At 50.5% G+C, this 15,506-nt stretch overlaps 2 protein-coding genes across 2 annotated transcripts; one reads left to right on the forward strand and one right to left on the reverse strand.

Annotated features, from left to right (window-relative positions):
* Positions 1 to 7,358: 7,358 nt before the first annotated feature.
* On the forward strand, positions 7,359 to 8,291 carry LOC102461364 (olfactory receptor 13A1-like). Its single transcript, XM_006135619.3, has one exon. The coding sequence runs from the start codon at positions 7,359 to 7,361 to the stop codon at positions 8,289 to 8,291; it is 933 nt and encodes a 310-aa protein (XP_006135681.3).
* A 5,736-nt stretch (positions 8,292 to 14,027) lies between these two features.
* LOC102461603 (olfactory receptor 12D1-like) lies at positions 14,028 to 14,969 on the reverse strand. The gene has a single exon (XM_025191017.3). The coding sequence runs from the start codon at positions 14,967 to 14,969 to the stop codon at positions 14,028 to 14,030; it is 942 nt and encodes a 313-aa protein (XP_025046802.3).
* Between the last annotated feature and the right edge of the window lie 537 nt (positions 14,970 to 15,506).

Raw genomic sequence — 15,506 nt, forward strand, 5'->3', positions numbered from 1 at the left:
CCAGTGTAGACAGCTGGCAAGTTTTTGTGCAAAAGTGGCTGCTTTTGCGCAAAATCTTGCCAGTCTAGACACACCCTGTATGAGTCAAAGTTGTTGCAAAAAATGCAAACATCATTCTAGGATGTATTAACAGGAGTGTTGTGAGCAAGACACGAGAAGTCAGTCTTCTGCGCTACTCTGCACTGATTAGGCCTCAACTGGAGTATTGTGTCAAGTTCTGGGCACCACATTTCAGGAAAGTTGTGGACAAATTGGAAAAAGTTCAGAGAAGAGCAACAAAAATGATGAAAGGTCTAGAGAACATGAGCTATGAGAGAAGGCTGAAGGAATTGGGTTTGTTTAGTTTTCAAGTATCTAAAAGGGTGTTACAACCAGGAGGGAGAATAATTGTTCTCCTTGGCCTCTGAGGACAGGACAAGAAGCAATGGGCTTAAACTGCAGCAGGGGAGGTTTAGGTTGGACATTAGGAAACATTTCCTACCTGCCAGGGTGATGAAACACTGGAGGAAATTGCCTAGGGAGGTTGTGGAATCTCCATCCCTGGAGATATTGAAGAGCAGGTTGGACAGACACCTGTCAGGGATGGTCTAGATCAGGGGTGTCCAAACTTTTTTCAACGAGGGCCAGATTTGATGAAGTGAACATGCGTAAGGGCCGACCATTTTGCCTGACATTCTTTGAACCATTAAAATTAAATGCAAATTAACTATTTTATGCAAAGTTTATTGCAAACGGCATACTTTTCATTTCATCACATGGATGACAAACCTAAACAGGTGTTAAATCACTCTGCCTTTCATATCTGAAGGCCAGATGAAAAAAAAAATCCAGGAAGCTGAAATATATGTCAGGAACATTGTAAAGTACATTACATATTATTGGTAATAAAGGTTGTCTGTCAACTTTTAAGTTCAAAAAATATGAACAGGAACATAACACCAAGTATACACATTGTGTCCAAATATATTTATAACTGATTTAGACCAACTGACATTAACTGAGATTTTACAATGTATTCATCTCAATACATATGGATTCGTTGGGGGCCATAAAAGATAGATATTGCCAAATTACCTGGGGGGGCCGTATTAAACTGGAACATGGGCCGCAATTGGCCCGCGGGCCGGACTTTGGACATGCCTGGTCTAGATGGTGCCTGGTCCTGTCCTATGACTCCATGATGAAATGCCAACTGGTGACAATTGTATCAGTCCACAACAACTCACTCGACTTTTTGAAGGGTTTAAAGATGGCAGCCAGAACCATGTATCCAGGCTACATTTGTAAAGCAATCACAGGAATAGGGGCAGCCAAATCTCATTCATTCTCTTGTTACCTGGGCATCCAAATGCTTTGAGCTGTGTTCGAATTCTGAACCCCATTCTCCAGTTGAGTCTGTGATATATCACAAGGTGAGCAGGGTTTGTCTGCTTGGGTTTTGGATGGGAACCCACCAAGAATACTTCAATGAGTAGGGTAGGTGGCCTGGTGTGTGTGTGTGTGTGTTTGTGCTGTGGGGTCGGGTTCATTGTGGTATCTCCTCACGGTCTGTGCTGTGAACCCAGTGGATCAGTCTGATTCTGGGGGGAAGTTCTGGAGTTTTGCAGAGTAAAGGGCTTTCCAGGATCGCACCCCCCTCCTGGTGAGCAGTCTGTGATCTGAGATGTTCTCATTTAGTTGGGGTTGGCGTGCTTTGGGCAGGGGGCTGGACTGGATGACCTTCGGAAGTCCCTCCAGCCCTGGGATCCTAGGATTCTAGGTAGAAGTTTCCACGTAGCCCTACTGAAACATTCACGTCGGGCTCTTGGAAGACGTTTGCCTCTGCTCTGGGAATGAAGCCGCTGAGAGCGATTGTCTGTCTCTGGGACTATCCACGGAGCCCAGCTCCTGCTGAATTCGCCTGCCCCTGAGGCCAGCGTGGGCTCATCCCGGTGCTGCGGCCCGTGGGGAATGAGAGCTCGCGAGCGAGGCGCCAGCATGTTCGATATTACAGCTCGGCCGGCGGGTCACTCCCCCCGCACTGGGCTTCGGCAAACGGGGCGGGGCGGGGTTTCCACCTGCCAGCAGGGTGGAGCGCGCACCCGGCCCCGCTTCTCGTTGGCAGCGTGGGGCTGGAGAGCCGGCGGAGACGGGGCTTGTGCCCAAGGTGAGCGCTTCTCGCAAAGGCGCGGAGGGAGAGGTGGCCGGCGTCCCGAGTCAGCCTTCCTTCTGGGGCAGCTCCCGCCCGACGGGAAGGACGGCTGCCAATGCTCGCCACGCTGGCTGGGTGGGAGTGACCCGGCTCTGAGTCCCCCTTCTACTGCCGCTTCCCCGGGCGGCCACAGCTAAACCAGGCACCCACAGGTTCCAGTTACATGGAAACCAATGGGATTTAGGCACCTGGCTTCCTTGCATGCTCTTGAAAATCCCACTCGTTCTCTAGCTGAGTTTAGGCACCTAAATACCCATGGAAAAATCTGGCCTTGTCTCAGCAGGTGTAAATCCCGGCTTCTCACTAGGAGCAATGCATTTTAGACTGGAGTTCCCAAGGGCTGGGGTTACAGGGCTCAGAAAAATACTGACCTGGACACACCACTGGCTCTGCGGCTGGTTTAAGCAGCCCTGCACTGACTCTGATCCCCGTATTTCAAGTGGGACTTGTAGAGCGTAGAGTCAGACCAAGGGTATCACGGACTTTCTACCAGTGTCACTCTGGGCCGTGGGTTTTCTCAGTATGGTTATGCAGGACCAACCCCAGTGCAGATTTAGATAAACTAAGTGCAGCTTATTCCTAGGACTGGTGTTTGAACCGCATGCAGCTTTGCCCAGACATATCCGACTCCACGGGAGTTTCTTCTGGAAGTGGTTTTGGTTGCGGGGCACAAAGAAAGCGAGTCTCAGAGGGGCGGCCGGTTAGTCTGCAACTTTTGCTGTTGTGAATTGCGAGGTTCCCCCTTGTTTCTCCACTCTGCTCATCTGAGAAAGGGAGATTCCGTAGCGGGGTGCTCAGGGAGGAGCTGGGACGGTAGGAAATGGATGTTCAGTCTGTCCTTTGGCTAAACAGGAATCCTGCCTTGACTCATGAGGAACAGGGACCCAACACTGGATTCCCCACGCCCTCACCTGCTTGCTGAGCGCGAGGTTCACCTGCCTCTCCCTCAGCACGGTCCAAAGGGCTTGTTGTCCTAGCATTGTAGAAATGGAGGGGCGGGAGGGACCACGAGAGGTCATTTTGTCCAAGCCCCCCAAACTGAAGCAGGACTTAGACTGTTCCTGGCAGGTGTCTCTCCTGCTCCTGAAACCCCAAACAACAAGGATTCCACAGTCTCCCGAGCTAACCTGTCCCAGAGCTTAACTACCCTCAGAGTTAGCAAGTATTTCCTCACAGCTGAACTGCATCTCCCTTCTGTGGCAAAAGCTGAGTCTCTCTTGCTGAGCCCTTCCTGGCCATAACAGTCCATATTGCAGTGCTATAAAGCACCATTATATAGCAGTAACTGTGTTCGCGAAGGAAGAGTTGCAATCCCTTTATCATACAATAAGGCATGGTTGATGTTTTCCCCTCATAGGAGGATGTTTGTGTATTGGAAAATGGCTTTTCAATTTAATGGATTTTTTTTCCAGAAAACCTTTTTTTTTTTTTTTTTGGTCATAATGTTGCAAAAAATAAAAACTGGTTCATATTTTGTTTTTGGCAACCCAAGGCAACGTGTAGTGACAAATTCCAGCAAAAATGAGGATTGGCGCTGGATGATGAAAGGTCTAGAAAATGATTAAAGGCCTAGAAAACATGACCTCTGAAGTATAATATATAACACATGAACACAACATGAGTTGGTAGATACTGATATAGGTACGCTCCCTCTCTGGGGTGTCCTCTTTTTTGAAAGTTCAATTATGGTAACCCTATCTAGAAGGAAAGACTGAAGGAATTGGGCTTGTTTAGTCTGGAAAGGAGAAGACTGAGGGGCCATGAGAGCGGTGTTCAGAAATCCAAAAGGGTGTTACAAGAAGGAGGGAGAAAAATTGTTCTCTTGGACCTCTGAGGACAGGACAGGAAGCAATGGGTTTAAACTGCAGCAAGGGAGGCTTAGGCTGGACATTAGGAAAAACTTCCTGCCTGTCAGGGTGGTTAAACACTGGAATAAATTGCCTGGGGAGGTTGCGGAATCTCCATCACTGGAGATATTTAAGAGCAGGTTGGTCAGACACCTGCCAGGGATGAGCTAGATGGTGCTTGGTCCCACTGTGAGGGCAGGGGACTGGACTCAATGACCTCTCGAGGTCCCTTCCCATTCTAGTGTTCTATGATTCTCTAAGAGACTCAAGGCTTCCGAGATTTATTTGGTTCTGATCCTTACCTGTGGTGTGCTAAGGGGCCAGATAAAATGTAGTGTTATATAAGCTTGAGTGATTCTATTACTGATTATTAATAGCTACTCATTGTTGTGTATCTGATATTCATAATATCTACTGTTAATGATATTGAACCATTTAAATCTAATTGTGGAGGTCTGCTTTCCTTTCTGAGCTGGAAGTGTAACCTGGACTTTTCAAAAGTAGCAAAGACAATCCAAAGTCCCTTTGCAAGTAGGTGCCAAATTCCCTTAGGCTCTTGGCTGCTGCTGGGCTCTGATTCAGCCTCAGCATTAAAGCTGGTCATGAATTTCCATCTAACACAATTTGGAGAAAAAATGACTTTTTCATTAGTTATTTTGCAGGAAAATTTGTTGGTAAAAAATCTGGTTTTGGTAAAATGTTCAGCTGAAAAATGTTACTGACACCACCTACATATTGTCAACATCAGTGAATTTTGTAAGTAATATTTTTTCTTTAGACGGGGGGATAGAAGGAATTCTTTCATAGGAAATTTCGTAAAAAAATGAGCTGAGCTCCATGCTGAGTGGAGCTACTTCAAAACAGCTGATTATATTTTGCTGGAAATTCTGAGAACTTTTCACTTTTGTTGAAATTTCCTGTGAAAAAATTCCTTCTTTTTCCCTGGTCTAAAGAAAAAAATAACCCAAGAATAATTCACATTGTTCAAAATATGGTGTTTTCAGTGAAATTTTCCAGCTTCTCATTAAAAAATCATGTTACAAAACTGAAAAATTGGCCAAACCCAGAAAAACGTAACTGACAAATTTTCCAGCAAATCATTGATAAAAAAGTCATTTTTGTTTCAAATTATGTTTGAGGAAAAAACTGCACTGCTGCCAGTACATCTTATAAAGCTCTTTAGAAAGGTGGGACCACACCATGACCTTAATTCTACTACGGGGAAACTGAAGCACAAATGCAGGAAATGACTTGTCCACGGGCACACAAAGGCCACTGGGAGAACCAACAATAGAACTCAAGCATTCCTGCTGCCTTCTGGACCAGCAAGGGCATCCGCTTTTCCAAAGGGGCTCAGCACCATAGGACAGTCCCCAGGAGCCCAACCAGGCTCTGAGACTTGCGCCACTCGGTGCATGGGTGAACTTGGCAATGCCTTTCATGTGATGGTGAGTACCAGGCCATGAGAGACTGTGCCTCAAAGACATCTATCTATCTATCTATCTATCTATCTATCTATCTATCTATCTATCTATCTATCTATCTATCTATCTATCTATCCCCATACACCCCCTCTATCTATCTATCTATCTATCTATCTATCTATCTATCTATCTATCTTGTTCTTATTGTTCATAGGTGTGTTGTAAGCAAGACACGAGAAGTCATTCTTCTGCTGTACTCTGCGCTGGTTAGGCCTTAGTTGGAGTATTGTGTCCAGTTCTGGGCACCACATTTCAAGAAAGATGTGGAGAAATTGGAGAGGGTCCAGAGAAGAGCAACAAGAATGATTAAAGGTCTAGAGAACATGACCTCTGAAGGAAGACTGAAAGAATTGAGCTTGTTTAGTTTAGAAAAGAAAAAATTGAGAGGGGACATGATAGCAGTTTCCAGGTATCTAAAAGGGTATCATAATGAAGAGGGAGAAAACTTGTTCATTTTGGCCTCTGAGGATAGAACAAGAAGCAATGGGCTTAAAAAGCAGCAAGAGAGGTTTAGGCTGGATGTTAGGAAAAAGTTTCTAACTGTCAGGGTGGTCAAACACTGGAATAAATTGCTCAGGGAGGTTGTGGAATCTCCATCTCTGGAGATGTTTAAGAGTAGGTTAGATAAATGTCTATCAGGGATGTTCTAGACAGTATTTCGTCCTGCCACAAGGGCAGGGGACTGGACTCTATGACCTCTCGAGGTCCCTTCCAGTCCTAGGCTACGTCTAGACTGGCCACAAATTCCGGAAAAGGGATGCAAATCAGGTAAGTCAGCATAGGGAAATCCGCGGGGGATTTAAATATCCCCCGCGGATTTAAATAAACATGCCCACCGCTTTTTTTCCGGCTTGGGGAAAAGCCGGAAAAAAAGAGTCTAGACTGGCGCGATCCTCCGGAATGAAGCCCTTTTCTGGAAGATCTCTTATTCCTGAAGGTAGGAATAAGAGATCCTCTGGAAAAGGGCTTCATTCCGGAGGATCGCGCCAGTCTAGACGCTTTTTTCCGGCTTTTCCCCAAGCCGGAAAAAAAGTGGCAGACATGTTTATTTAAATCCGCGGGGGATATTTAAATCCCCCTTGGATTTCCCTATGCTGACTTACCTGATTTGCATCCCTTTTCCAGAATTTGTGGCCAGTCTAGACGTAGCCCTAGTGGTCTATGATTCTATAGAGGTAAGGCTAGGAGGGATCACTAGATTACGTAATTTGACTTCCTCTTTATCACAGGCCCTTAAATCCTGCCCAGTTATACGCCGTCTTGAACCTAGAACGTGTGTATGGCTAACATCTACCTTCTGGAAAGCCTTACAGTAGCGTCTGAGAGCATGAAGGGATGGGCACCGCACCGTTTGCATTCATTGTGACAATGGTACTCGGCCCCGCAGGGGTCTGATGGCTCTGAGCTCAGTGACATGCCGTGGTGCTTAGACCTCTTGCTTCCTTAGGCCCCTTGTTAAACATGTGCTTTTAAAGAAAGGCTCCAGCACGTCCAGCCCAGGTCAGTGTCATTGCGTCCAACCCGGCTTTGGCACATGGAATCGTATCGTATGATCTTGCTGTGCCCGGGGTGCTGCATTGTGCCGGGGAGGAGCAGCCGTGCAGTGAGTTTTGCGACCCGCGCCAGCCCGTGCTGTGTGTATGTTCCGCACTCCCATCTAACGCCCTGGGTTGTGCCCTTAGCTCTGCAGGGCAACGGGAAGAGCATGTGCTGATGCGGCTCCAATTGCCTCTCTCACCAGCGGGAAGTGACGCCCCGGGAGTTATCCCGTCCCTTGGCCAAAATCCATCGCCCGCTCAATCTGATTGTCTGGCTCTGCGGGATCCCGATTCTCCGATGGCAGATGCAGGGAACCAAACAGCAGTGGCCGAATTTATTATACTGGGTTTCTCTGAGCACCCGCAGGTGCAGCTGATCCTGTTTGTTGCCTTCGCCTCCGCCTACACCTTGGCCCTGCTGGGGAACGTCTCCATCATCACGGTCATCTGCACGCAGCCAGGCCTCCACACCCCCATGTACTTCTTCCTGCTCAACCTCTCCCTGCTGGACCTCGGCTGCGTGACCTCCGTCGTACCCCAGCTGCTGAGGAACCTGCTGGCCCGGACCAAGGGCATCTCCTTCCAAGGCTGCCTGGCACAGATGTACTTCTTCACCGCCTTGCTGGCCACGGAGCTGCTGCTGCTGACCAGCATGGCTTTCGACCGCTACGTGGCCATCTGCCACCCCCTGCGCTACTCCCTCCTCATGAGCTGGAAGACCTGCTGCCACGTGGCAGTCAGCGTGTGGGCCTCGGGCTTCCTTGTCTCACTGCCGCATACCCTCTCCTTGCTCCGCTTGTCCTTCTGCGGGCCCAACGTCATCAACCACTTTTTCTGTGAGCTGCCCCCGCTGCTTCAGCTCTCCTGCAGTGACACTGGCAGCAACCAGATCTTGGCCCTGGTGACCGACATGTTCCTGGGCCTGGGCTGCTTCCTCCTCACCCTCCTCTCCTACGTCTACATTGTCTCCTCTATCCTCAAAATCCGCTCCGCTGCCGGCAAGCGCAAGGCCTTCTCCACCTGCTCCTCCCACGTCATGGTGGTGACTCTCTTTTACAGCACGGTGTTCTACACCTACGTCCGGCCCCCCTCCGCCTACCTGGACCGGGACAAAGCTGTGGCCACCTTGTACACCATGGTCACGCCCCTCATCAACCCCCTCCTCTACAGCCTGCGCAACAAGGAGGTGAAGGACGCCTTTAGGAAGCTCCTGGGTGGAAACCGAGGCTGAGGTTGGCACACCACTGAGGGCAGCGCTTCCCAAGCCCTGGTGGCACATCCCCTTCCCTGGCCCATTGGGCAGGGCCCTGGGTTGGCTTGTTGAAGAGGGGGGTCTGGTTCCTGGCACCACCAGAGCCTTCAGGTGTGACCTTGAGCAAGTCGCTCAGGGAGATGTTTGCAAAGGCCTTGAAGCGCCTGGTGGGATTCTCTGATGTGCTTTGACTGCAGTGGGAGTTAGGGACCCGATTTTAAAAGATGAATGTGGGCACCGAGCGTTACTGGCAATTTATCACCCCTCCCCCATGCCCATTTGAAATTACAGTGCCCATCACCTCACATATCTGAATAGTTACAGTCCCAGGTTCGAAAGGTCTATCACAATGCCTATGACCTCTGCTGGCGTGTGGACCTTGCCAGCTGCATCATGTCCAGGCATTTGATCACCAGAGCCACTTCCCAGCAACAATAATTTATACAGATAAAAGAGATCAAAGGCAAAATGTGCATGTAGCAGGGTACACCCACTGCCTGTAACAGGGTATGCCCACTGCCTGTAACAGGGTACGCCCACTGCATGTAACAGGGTACGCCCACTGCATGTAACAGGGTACACCCACTGCCTGTAACAGGGTGCACCCACTGCATGTAACAGGATACACCCACTGCATGTAACAGGGTACACCCACTGCATGTAACAGGGTGCACCCACTGCATGTAATAAGATACGCTAGCTGCATGTAACAGGCCATGCCCACTGCATGTAGCATGTTACACTCACTGCATGTACCTGGGCATGCCCACCGCATGTAACGGGCTCCTTGCAGCATGTAACAGGGAATACTCGCTCCCCAGTGTGACTCCCTGTGGCTGGGCTGGGAGATTTGTGACCCACCTGGCTGCATGCTATTCCCCTTTATTCAGCACTGGGGAGGCCACACCTGGAGCACTGCGTCCAGTTCTGGGCCCCCCACTATAGAAAGGATGTGGACACATTGGAGAGGGTCCAGCGGAGGGCAACCAAAATGATTCGTGGGCTGGAGCACATGACCTACGAGGGGCGGCTGAGTGATTTGGGCTTGTTTAGTCTGCAGAAGAGAAGAGTGAGGGGATTTGAGAGCAGCCTGCAACTTCCTGCAGGGGGGTTCCAAAGAGGCTGGAGAGAGGCTGTTAACAGTGGGGGCAGATGGCAGAACGAGGAGCAACGGGCTCAAGTTGCAGTGGGGAAGGTCTTGGTTGGATATTAGGCAGCGGCAGTGTCACATTACCGAATTGGAGGGAAGCAGCCAGATCGCTGCTGCACCCCTAGGTGGGGGTGTTGGCCCCAGAAATTGGTATAAAAGGGAGCCATTTGGGGTATTGAATGGGAACTTATTGTTTGCTGATCTATTGTGCGCTATTTATGTGAGTGTATAATGTCTGTGTGTGTAGGTAGGAATCTGTAATCTGTGTGGAAGCTGAATATTTCTCTGAATGTGGTTAAGCATGGCTATGGACAGGCTGATTAGCCAGGCCCAGTAGGACAATGGCACTTGATGGGCCAAAGACACACCCAAAGAATGGGGGCTGTCACCTGAGAGCAGCCAGCAGGAAACATAGAGATTGGCCAGGTGATCTGACCAGGTGACCTGCTGCATACAAGAAGAGGCCAGGAAGGAGGTATAAAGAGGCCATGTGGTCGATGCCATTTTCTTCTCAGCTCAGCACTTCATCCCAGAGGCAGCACTGCAGGGATTGAAGAGCCCGGAAGACCTGTGAACCCATCCTGATCTTAGGATGTGCAACAAGAACTTTTAAACCAGCAGCTGTAACATCTCTGCTAGAGCCTGCATCGAGGACTGGGAGATTCGGTGCATGTAACGTACTATTCTTTAACAACCTTACTCTCATGCTTTTCTTTGTTGTAATAATAAACCTTTAGATATAGATTCTAAAGGATTGGCCCAGCGTGATTTGTGGGTAAGGTCCAGAGGGTAAATTGACCAGGGATCTGTGGCTGGTTTCTTGGAACCGGACAGAACTTGTTTGGGGTAGGTGGGATTGGGTGCTAGGACCCCCTCCCGCCCCCCACCTGTGTATAGGCCCGGGGCCATCTGGGGCACGGATATTGCTGGGGTGTCGGAGGGGTTTTCCTCGTGAGGCTTCAGGCAGGCAGCTGAAGCGCTCTGTGGACTGGTTTGTGGCCTGTTTGGAGAGGTCACCAGTCTGGGGGCTGTAAGGAGCCCCGGATTTGAGCAATTCACCCTGAGCGGACGCCCTCAGCTGTGCCCAGACACGGCCCGGTCCGTCACAGGCAGTTATAGGGCAGGGAGAGTGGGGCGGCTGCCCCAGGCCCCGCTTCAATAGGCCCCGTGCCAGCGCCGGTGTTTTTAGATGACATCACATCTCTCACCCACTTCCCTGGGGAACCAGCCTCCCGCCACGCTGGTGCTAGGTTAAGAGTGAAGCTGAAGCGCAGACACAGCCGGGGGCAGCCGCCTCTTTCTCTCTCACAGCCTCAGGCTCCCTCCCAGGTTGCCAGTTCAACTCGCAAGAAAGCGCGAGGGGAGCCAGGAATCTCCTGTGGAGCGGAGAGAACACATCGCCTGCCCGTGTGCGGCTCGTCACAGCTACCCCGGGCAGAGGCTGCTGGGATCTAGAACCACATCCCCCCCGTACACACACTCACGGTCAGGCCACCTGAAGGCACCCGAATGCAGGGATCACCCCTCCCCAGTTCGCTCTGTCGCCCCGCCACTGCCCTGCGCGCCGCGCCTTTCGGAGAGTGGCAGCGCTGGAGGGGGTGTTGCGATTTAGCTCCTCACCGTGGCCGGGAGGGCGGGGGCCAAGGAGCAGCAACGCGCCTATTTTTAAGCAGCCGAAAGCTCCCCCAAGCGCCCATCCCCGCGGTTTTGGGTGACCCGGGTTATAAACACGAGACACTGCCGAGGGGGGAGGGAGCCCCCGGTGCCCAGAGCGGAGCCCGAGGACATGGGGGGGGAGCGGCGGCCAGTGGCACTTACTGCAGCGTCTGTGCTCAGCCCTCAGAGCCCCAGGACATGAGGGGGGGGCGGCCAGTGACACTTACTGCAGCGTCTGTGCTCAGCCCTCAGAGCCCCAGCAGCCGGGAGCCAAGCGGCTGCAGCCACGCGGCGCTGCCATAGCCCGGCCAGGGCTGAGCCTGCGGAGCGAGCCCCCTTGTGGCCCCTTCCCCTCTGCTCCGCCGGGCAAACGTCTCCCAACTTCACTTCTCCCGGCCCTATTTTGCCCCCAAAAGGCGGGCGGGAGGGATCCCTCCGCCGCACTCTAACCTCGCCGGGCTAATGGGCAACCTGGAGAGAGGCCTGTCCTGGGGCAGGCTGCTGAGAGCCCCTGTCGGGTTAGCTTTGCTCTAGCAAGGGTTTCCTTCCCTGCGCCAGGGGGGATGCTTGTCCAAGCCCGCCTAGGATCACAAGCTATGAGGGTCAAAACGGCAGCCTGGCTACTCTGCTTCAGCCAAAATTACAATACAATTAAATGAACATTTGTAATTATTCATGCAGAATTTTGTTTAACAATGAATTACAATATAATTAAAATAAACATTATCCAACTCAATTCAGTTTCTATCAAATTTATCCAAGTCACATTTAGTATGAAAATAGCTTCAATCTGCACATTTGACGCTTTTTTCTATTTTTTCTCCAAAGGGGGCCCCACAAAATTGTGCTGCCCTGGGCCCCGCAAAACTCTCATCCGCCCCTGATATTAGGAAAAACTCTTTCCTGAGGAGGGTGGGGAAGCACTGGGCTGGGTTCCCTAGGGAGGGGGTGGAATCTCCATCCCTAGAGGATTTTAAGTCCCAGCTTGACAAAGCCCTGGCTGGGATGATTGAGTCGGGGTTGGTCCTGCCTTGGGCAGGGGGCTGGACTCGGTGACTCCTGAGGGCTCTTCCCACCCTAGGATTCCAGGATTCCGTGAATCGTTATGGGTAGGTACGAGCCTTTGCAGGAGCAAGCTTAACTCAGGATCAGAAGATATTCCCCGGCCTGTGTGCTGGGTGGGAATGCACCAGGAGTCATGACAGTCACAGTGGTGGTGATGAAAATGAGGATGATGATGGGGCAGATGTCACCAGTCTCCCAGAAGGACATGGGAGTGTGAGTTAGTTTAGACCTAGAACTAAATACTTTGGAGTGTCTTCCTCTCTCTTCTGTTGCATGTCAGTGTTTGTGGGATTATTTACCGGCTTCATAGACTTGTTAATAAAGGGACTTCTGCAAATGACATTTTGTTTCTCGTGTGTTATTAGAGTCTTTCATTCTAATAAAATGCAGGACAATGTAGCACTTTAAAGACTAACAAGATGGTTTATTAGGTGATGAACTTTCGTGGGCCAGACCCACTTCCTCAGATCAAATAATGGAAGAAAATAGTCACACTTTTTTCCACTATTTGATCTGAGGAAGTGGGTCTGGCCCACGAAAGTTCATCATCTAATAAACCATCTTGTTAGTCTTTAAAGTGCTACATAGTCCTGTATTTTGTTTCAGCTACACCAGACTAACACGGCTACATTTCTATCACTATTTCATTTTAATGATACCTGTGATATGCCTGATTCTGTAGCCCTCAGACTGAAAGTTTCTCCCAATTTTGTATCAACCTTTCATGGGATTTAAGCACCTAACTCCATTTGAGAAGGTTGAAATCAAACCGCTGTTGGAAACGAAGAATGCCTGGAGCTTTTTAAAGGGAAAAGTGACATTTTCCATCGAAACTTACAGATGAAAAATTAATTTTCAACATTTTTTTGCTCCACAGAAGTAATTTTTGTGTAACCGCCACCAAACCCACTGAAGCTGACAAACCCTGGTTCTAGGTGGCACATTTTTGAGCTTTGGCAGTTCATTGAAAAATCAACCATTGCTTCCTCAAAATTCTGGCGACTGATTTTGTTTCTTTCTTTCTTTCTTTTAGTCAAACAAAAGGAGTCCTCATTGACTATCCACTGTTTATTTCCACCCATTTTTCTTAGTTCTTCTAGTCAAATAACCTCTGCTCAATACACAACTTACTATCAAACCTTATACACTTTATCGGGGCGGACTGGCAATCAAAATAGGCCCAGGAAATGAGAACAGCCCTCCCTATAATGTCACCCCTGCGTGCCGCTCCCCCTTTCCCTGTGTCCAGGGCCAGCTCTAGGGCTGTGTCTACACTTTTGGCTTATTGCTTCCTGCGCAATAATCCGCCGTGCATCCACACTGCCCACCCGCTCCTGCGCGAGGAGATGTACAGTGCGGCGTGGAAAGAGACGGCGTCTTGCGCAAGAGCTACGCTCTTTTCTAACAAGTGCCAGCTCTCTTGCAAGAGCTCTTGCCAAGCTTTCTTACAGCTTCCACTTGTAAGAAAAGAGCGTAGGTAGCTCTTGCGCAAGAAGCACAAGTGTGGACACTCTCTTGCACAAGAAAGCTATTTTAGCTGTAGAGTTTTATTGCGCAAGAACCCCTGCCGCGCATCCACACTGCCATGGGTGCTCTTGCACAAAAGCATGTCTCATACATGGCAATGTGGACGTGTTCTTGCGCAGAACTCCTTGCACTTTATTCATGTCCTTCCCAGCGCCCCGGGGCCAGGCCAGGCTCGGGGCGGCCTCCATGGGGCTCCCCACCTGCAGGCCGGCCCTAGAAATGTGCTGGCCCTGCTCCCAGGAGCGGCAGCCCTTCAGACGATGGTCCACCAGGAAATTCCTGGTATCCCGCCGGGCCAATCCATCCCTGCACTTTATTCATGTCCTTCCACAGAGCAGTTTCCTTCCTACCACTTTCTTCAGGGCAGACTTCACCTCCTGGTTCCTCAGGGTGTAGACCAGGGGGTTGAGGACCGGGGTGACAGTGCTGTACAGCAGGGTGGCGATCATGTCCGGCTCCGGGGAGTCACCCAGCGAGGGCACTATGAAGTTGAAGGTGACTGGCACGTAGAGTAAAGTCACCACCGTGAGGTGGGAGGAGCAGGTGGAGAAGGCCTTTTGCCTGCTCTCCCGCGACTGCACCTTCAGGAGCAGGAAGGAGATGATGTAGAGGTAGGAGAGCAGCGTGAGGCTGAAGGCGATGACGACAATGCTGCCGGTGACGATGTTGAGTATCGTCAGGTTGAGGTAGATGCTGCCGCAGGCCAGGCTCAGCAGGGGTTTGATGTCACAGAAGAAGTGGTGGACATGGTTGGGGCCACAGAAACGCAGCCGGGAGGTCATGACCGTGTGCATCAGGGCATGCAGGAAACCGCTGGACCAGGTGGCCACGGCCAGGAGCAGACAGGCCCGTGGGCTCATGACCAGCGTGTAGCGCAGCGGGTTGCAGATGGCCACATAGCGGTCATAGGCCATGACGGCCAGCAGAATGGACTTACAGCTACCCAGGAAGTGGAAAAAGTGGAGCTGGGCCAGGCAGCCGGTGAAGGAGATGGCCTGGCGCCCGGAGAGGAAGCCAGCCAGCATCTTGGGCACAGTGACAGTGGAGAAGAAGATGTCCAGGCAGGAGAGGTTGCCCAGGAAGAAGTACATGGGGGTGTGGAGCCGGGGCTCAGCCAGCACCACAGCCAGGATGGCCCCATTCCCCATCACGTTGCCCATGTAGAGCAGCAGGAAGAGGGCAAAGAAATAGCACTGCAGTGCCGGCGCATCGGTGAGGCCCAACAAAACAAACTCACTCACATCTGTCTGGTTCCCCATCCCTGTCGGGGGAAAGGACAAAGCAGGGGGAAGTGAAAGCAACTTAAGGTCCCACTATGTCCGTGCTGCTGGTCCCATTCCACATGCGATGCCGGGGGTTGGGATTGGATATTCCGGATGGCGGGTTTTCATTCTGCAGCCTTCGGTACTTGCTGTACCCAGGTATCACCCTGCAGTGAAAAGGGAAAAAATAATGACTGAATTTTACTTTTCTGTATGGCGCTTAGTTAGATAGAAAGATAGATAGATGAGGTGTATGGGGCTAGATAGCTAGATAGCTAGTGTATTGAATAGAGAGAGAGAGAGAGAGAGGGAAAAGGTAGATGAATAGATAGATCTCTCAACAAATAAATACTCTACTTTGCTGATATTGTGGCAAAAGCCACTTGCAGAGCAGGGATGCCAGCAAAGCACAACCCCCTGTGTCTTACAGCTTTTGCAGAAGGGGGTCTTGAAAGAGACTAAACATTTCAGAGCAGTGAGTTTGAAAGTCTTGTGGTTCTCTCTTTATTTGTCCCATTTTCCATGAAAAATTCA

This window comes from Pelodiscus sinensis, chromosome 30 (genome assembly GCF_052426305.1).
Source record: "Pelodiscus sinensis isolate ZL-2025 chromosome 30, ASM5242630v1, whole genome shotgun sequence".
Lineage (NCBI taxonomy): Eukaryota > Metazoa > Chordata > Testudines > Trionychidae > Pelodiscus > Pelodiscus sinensis.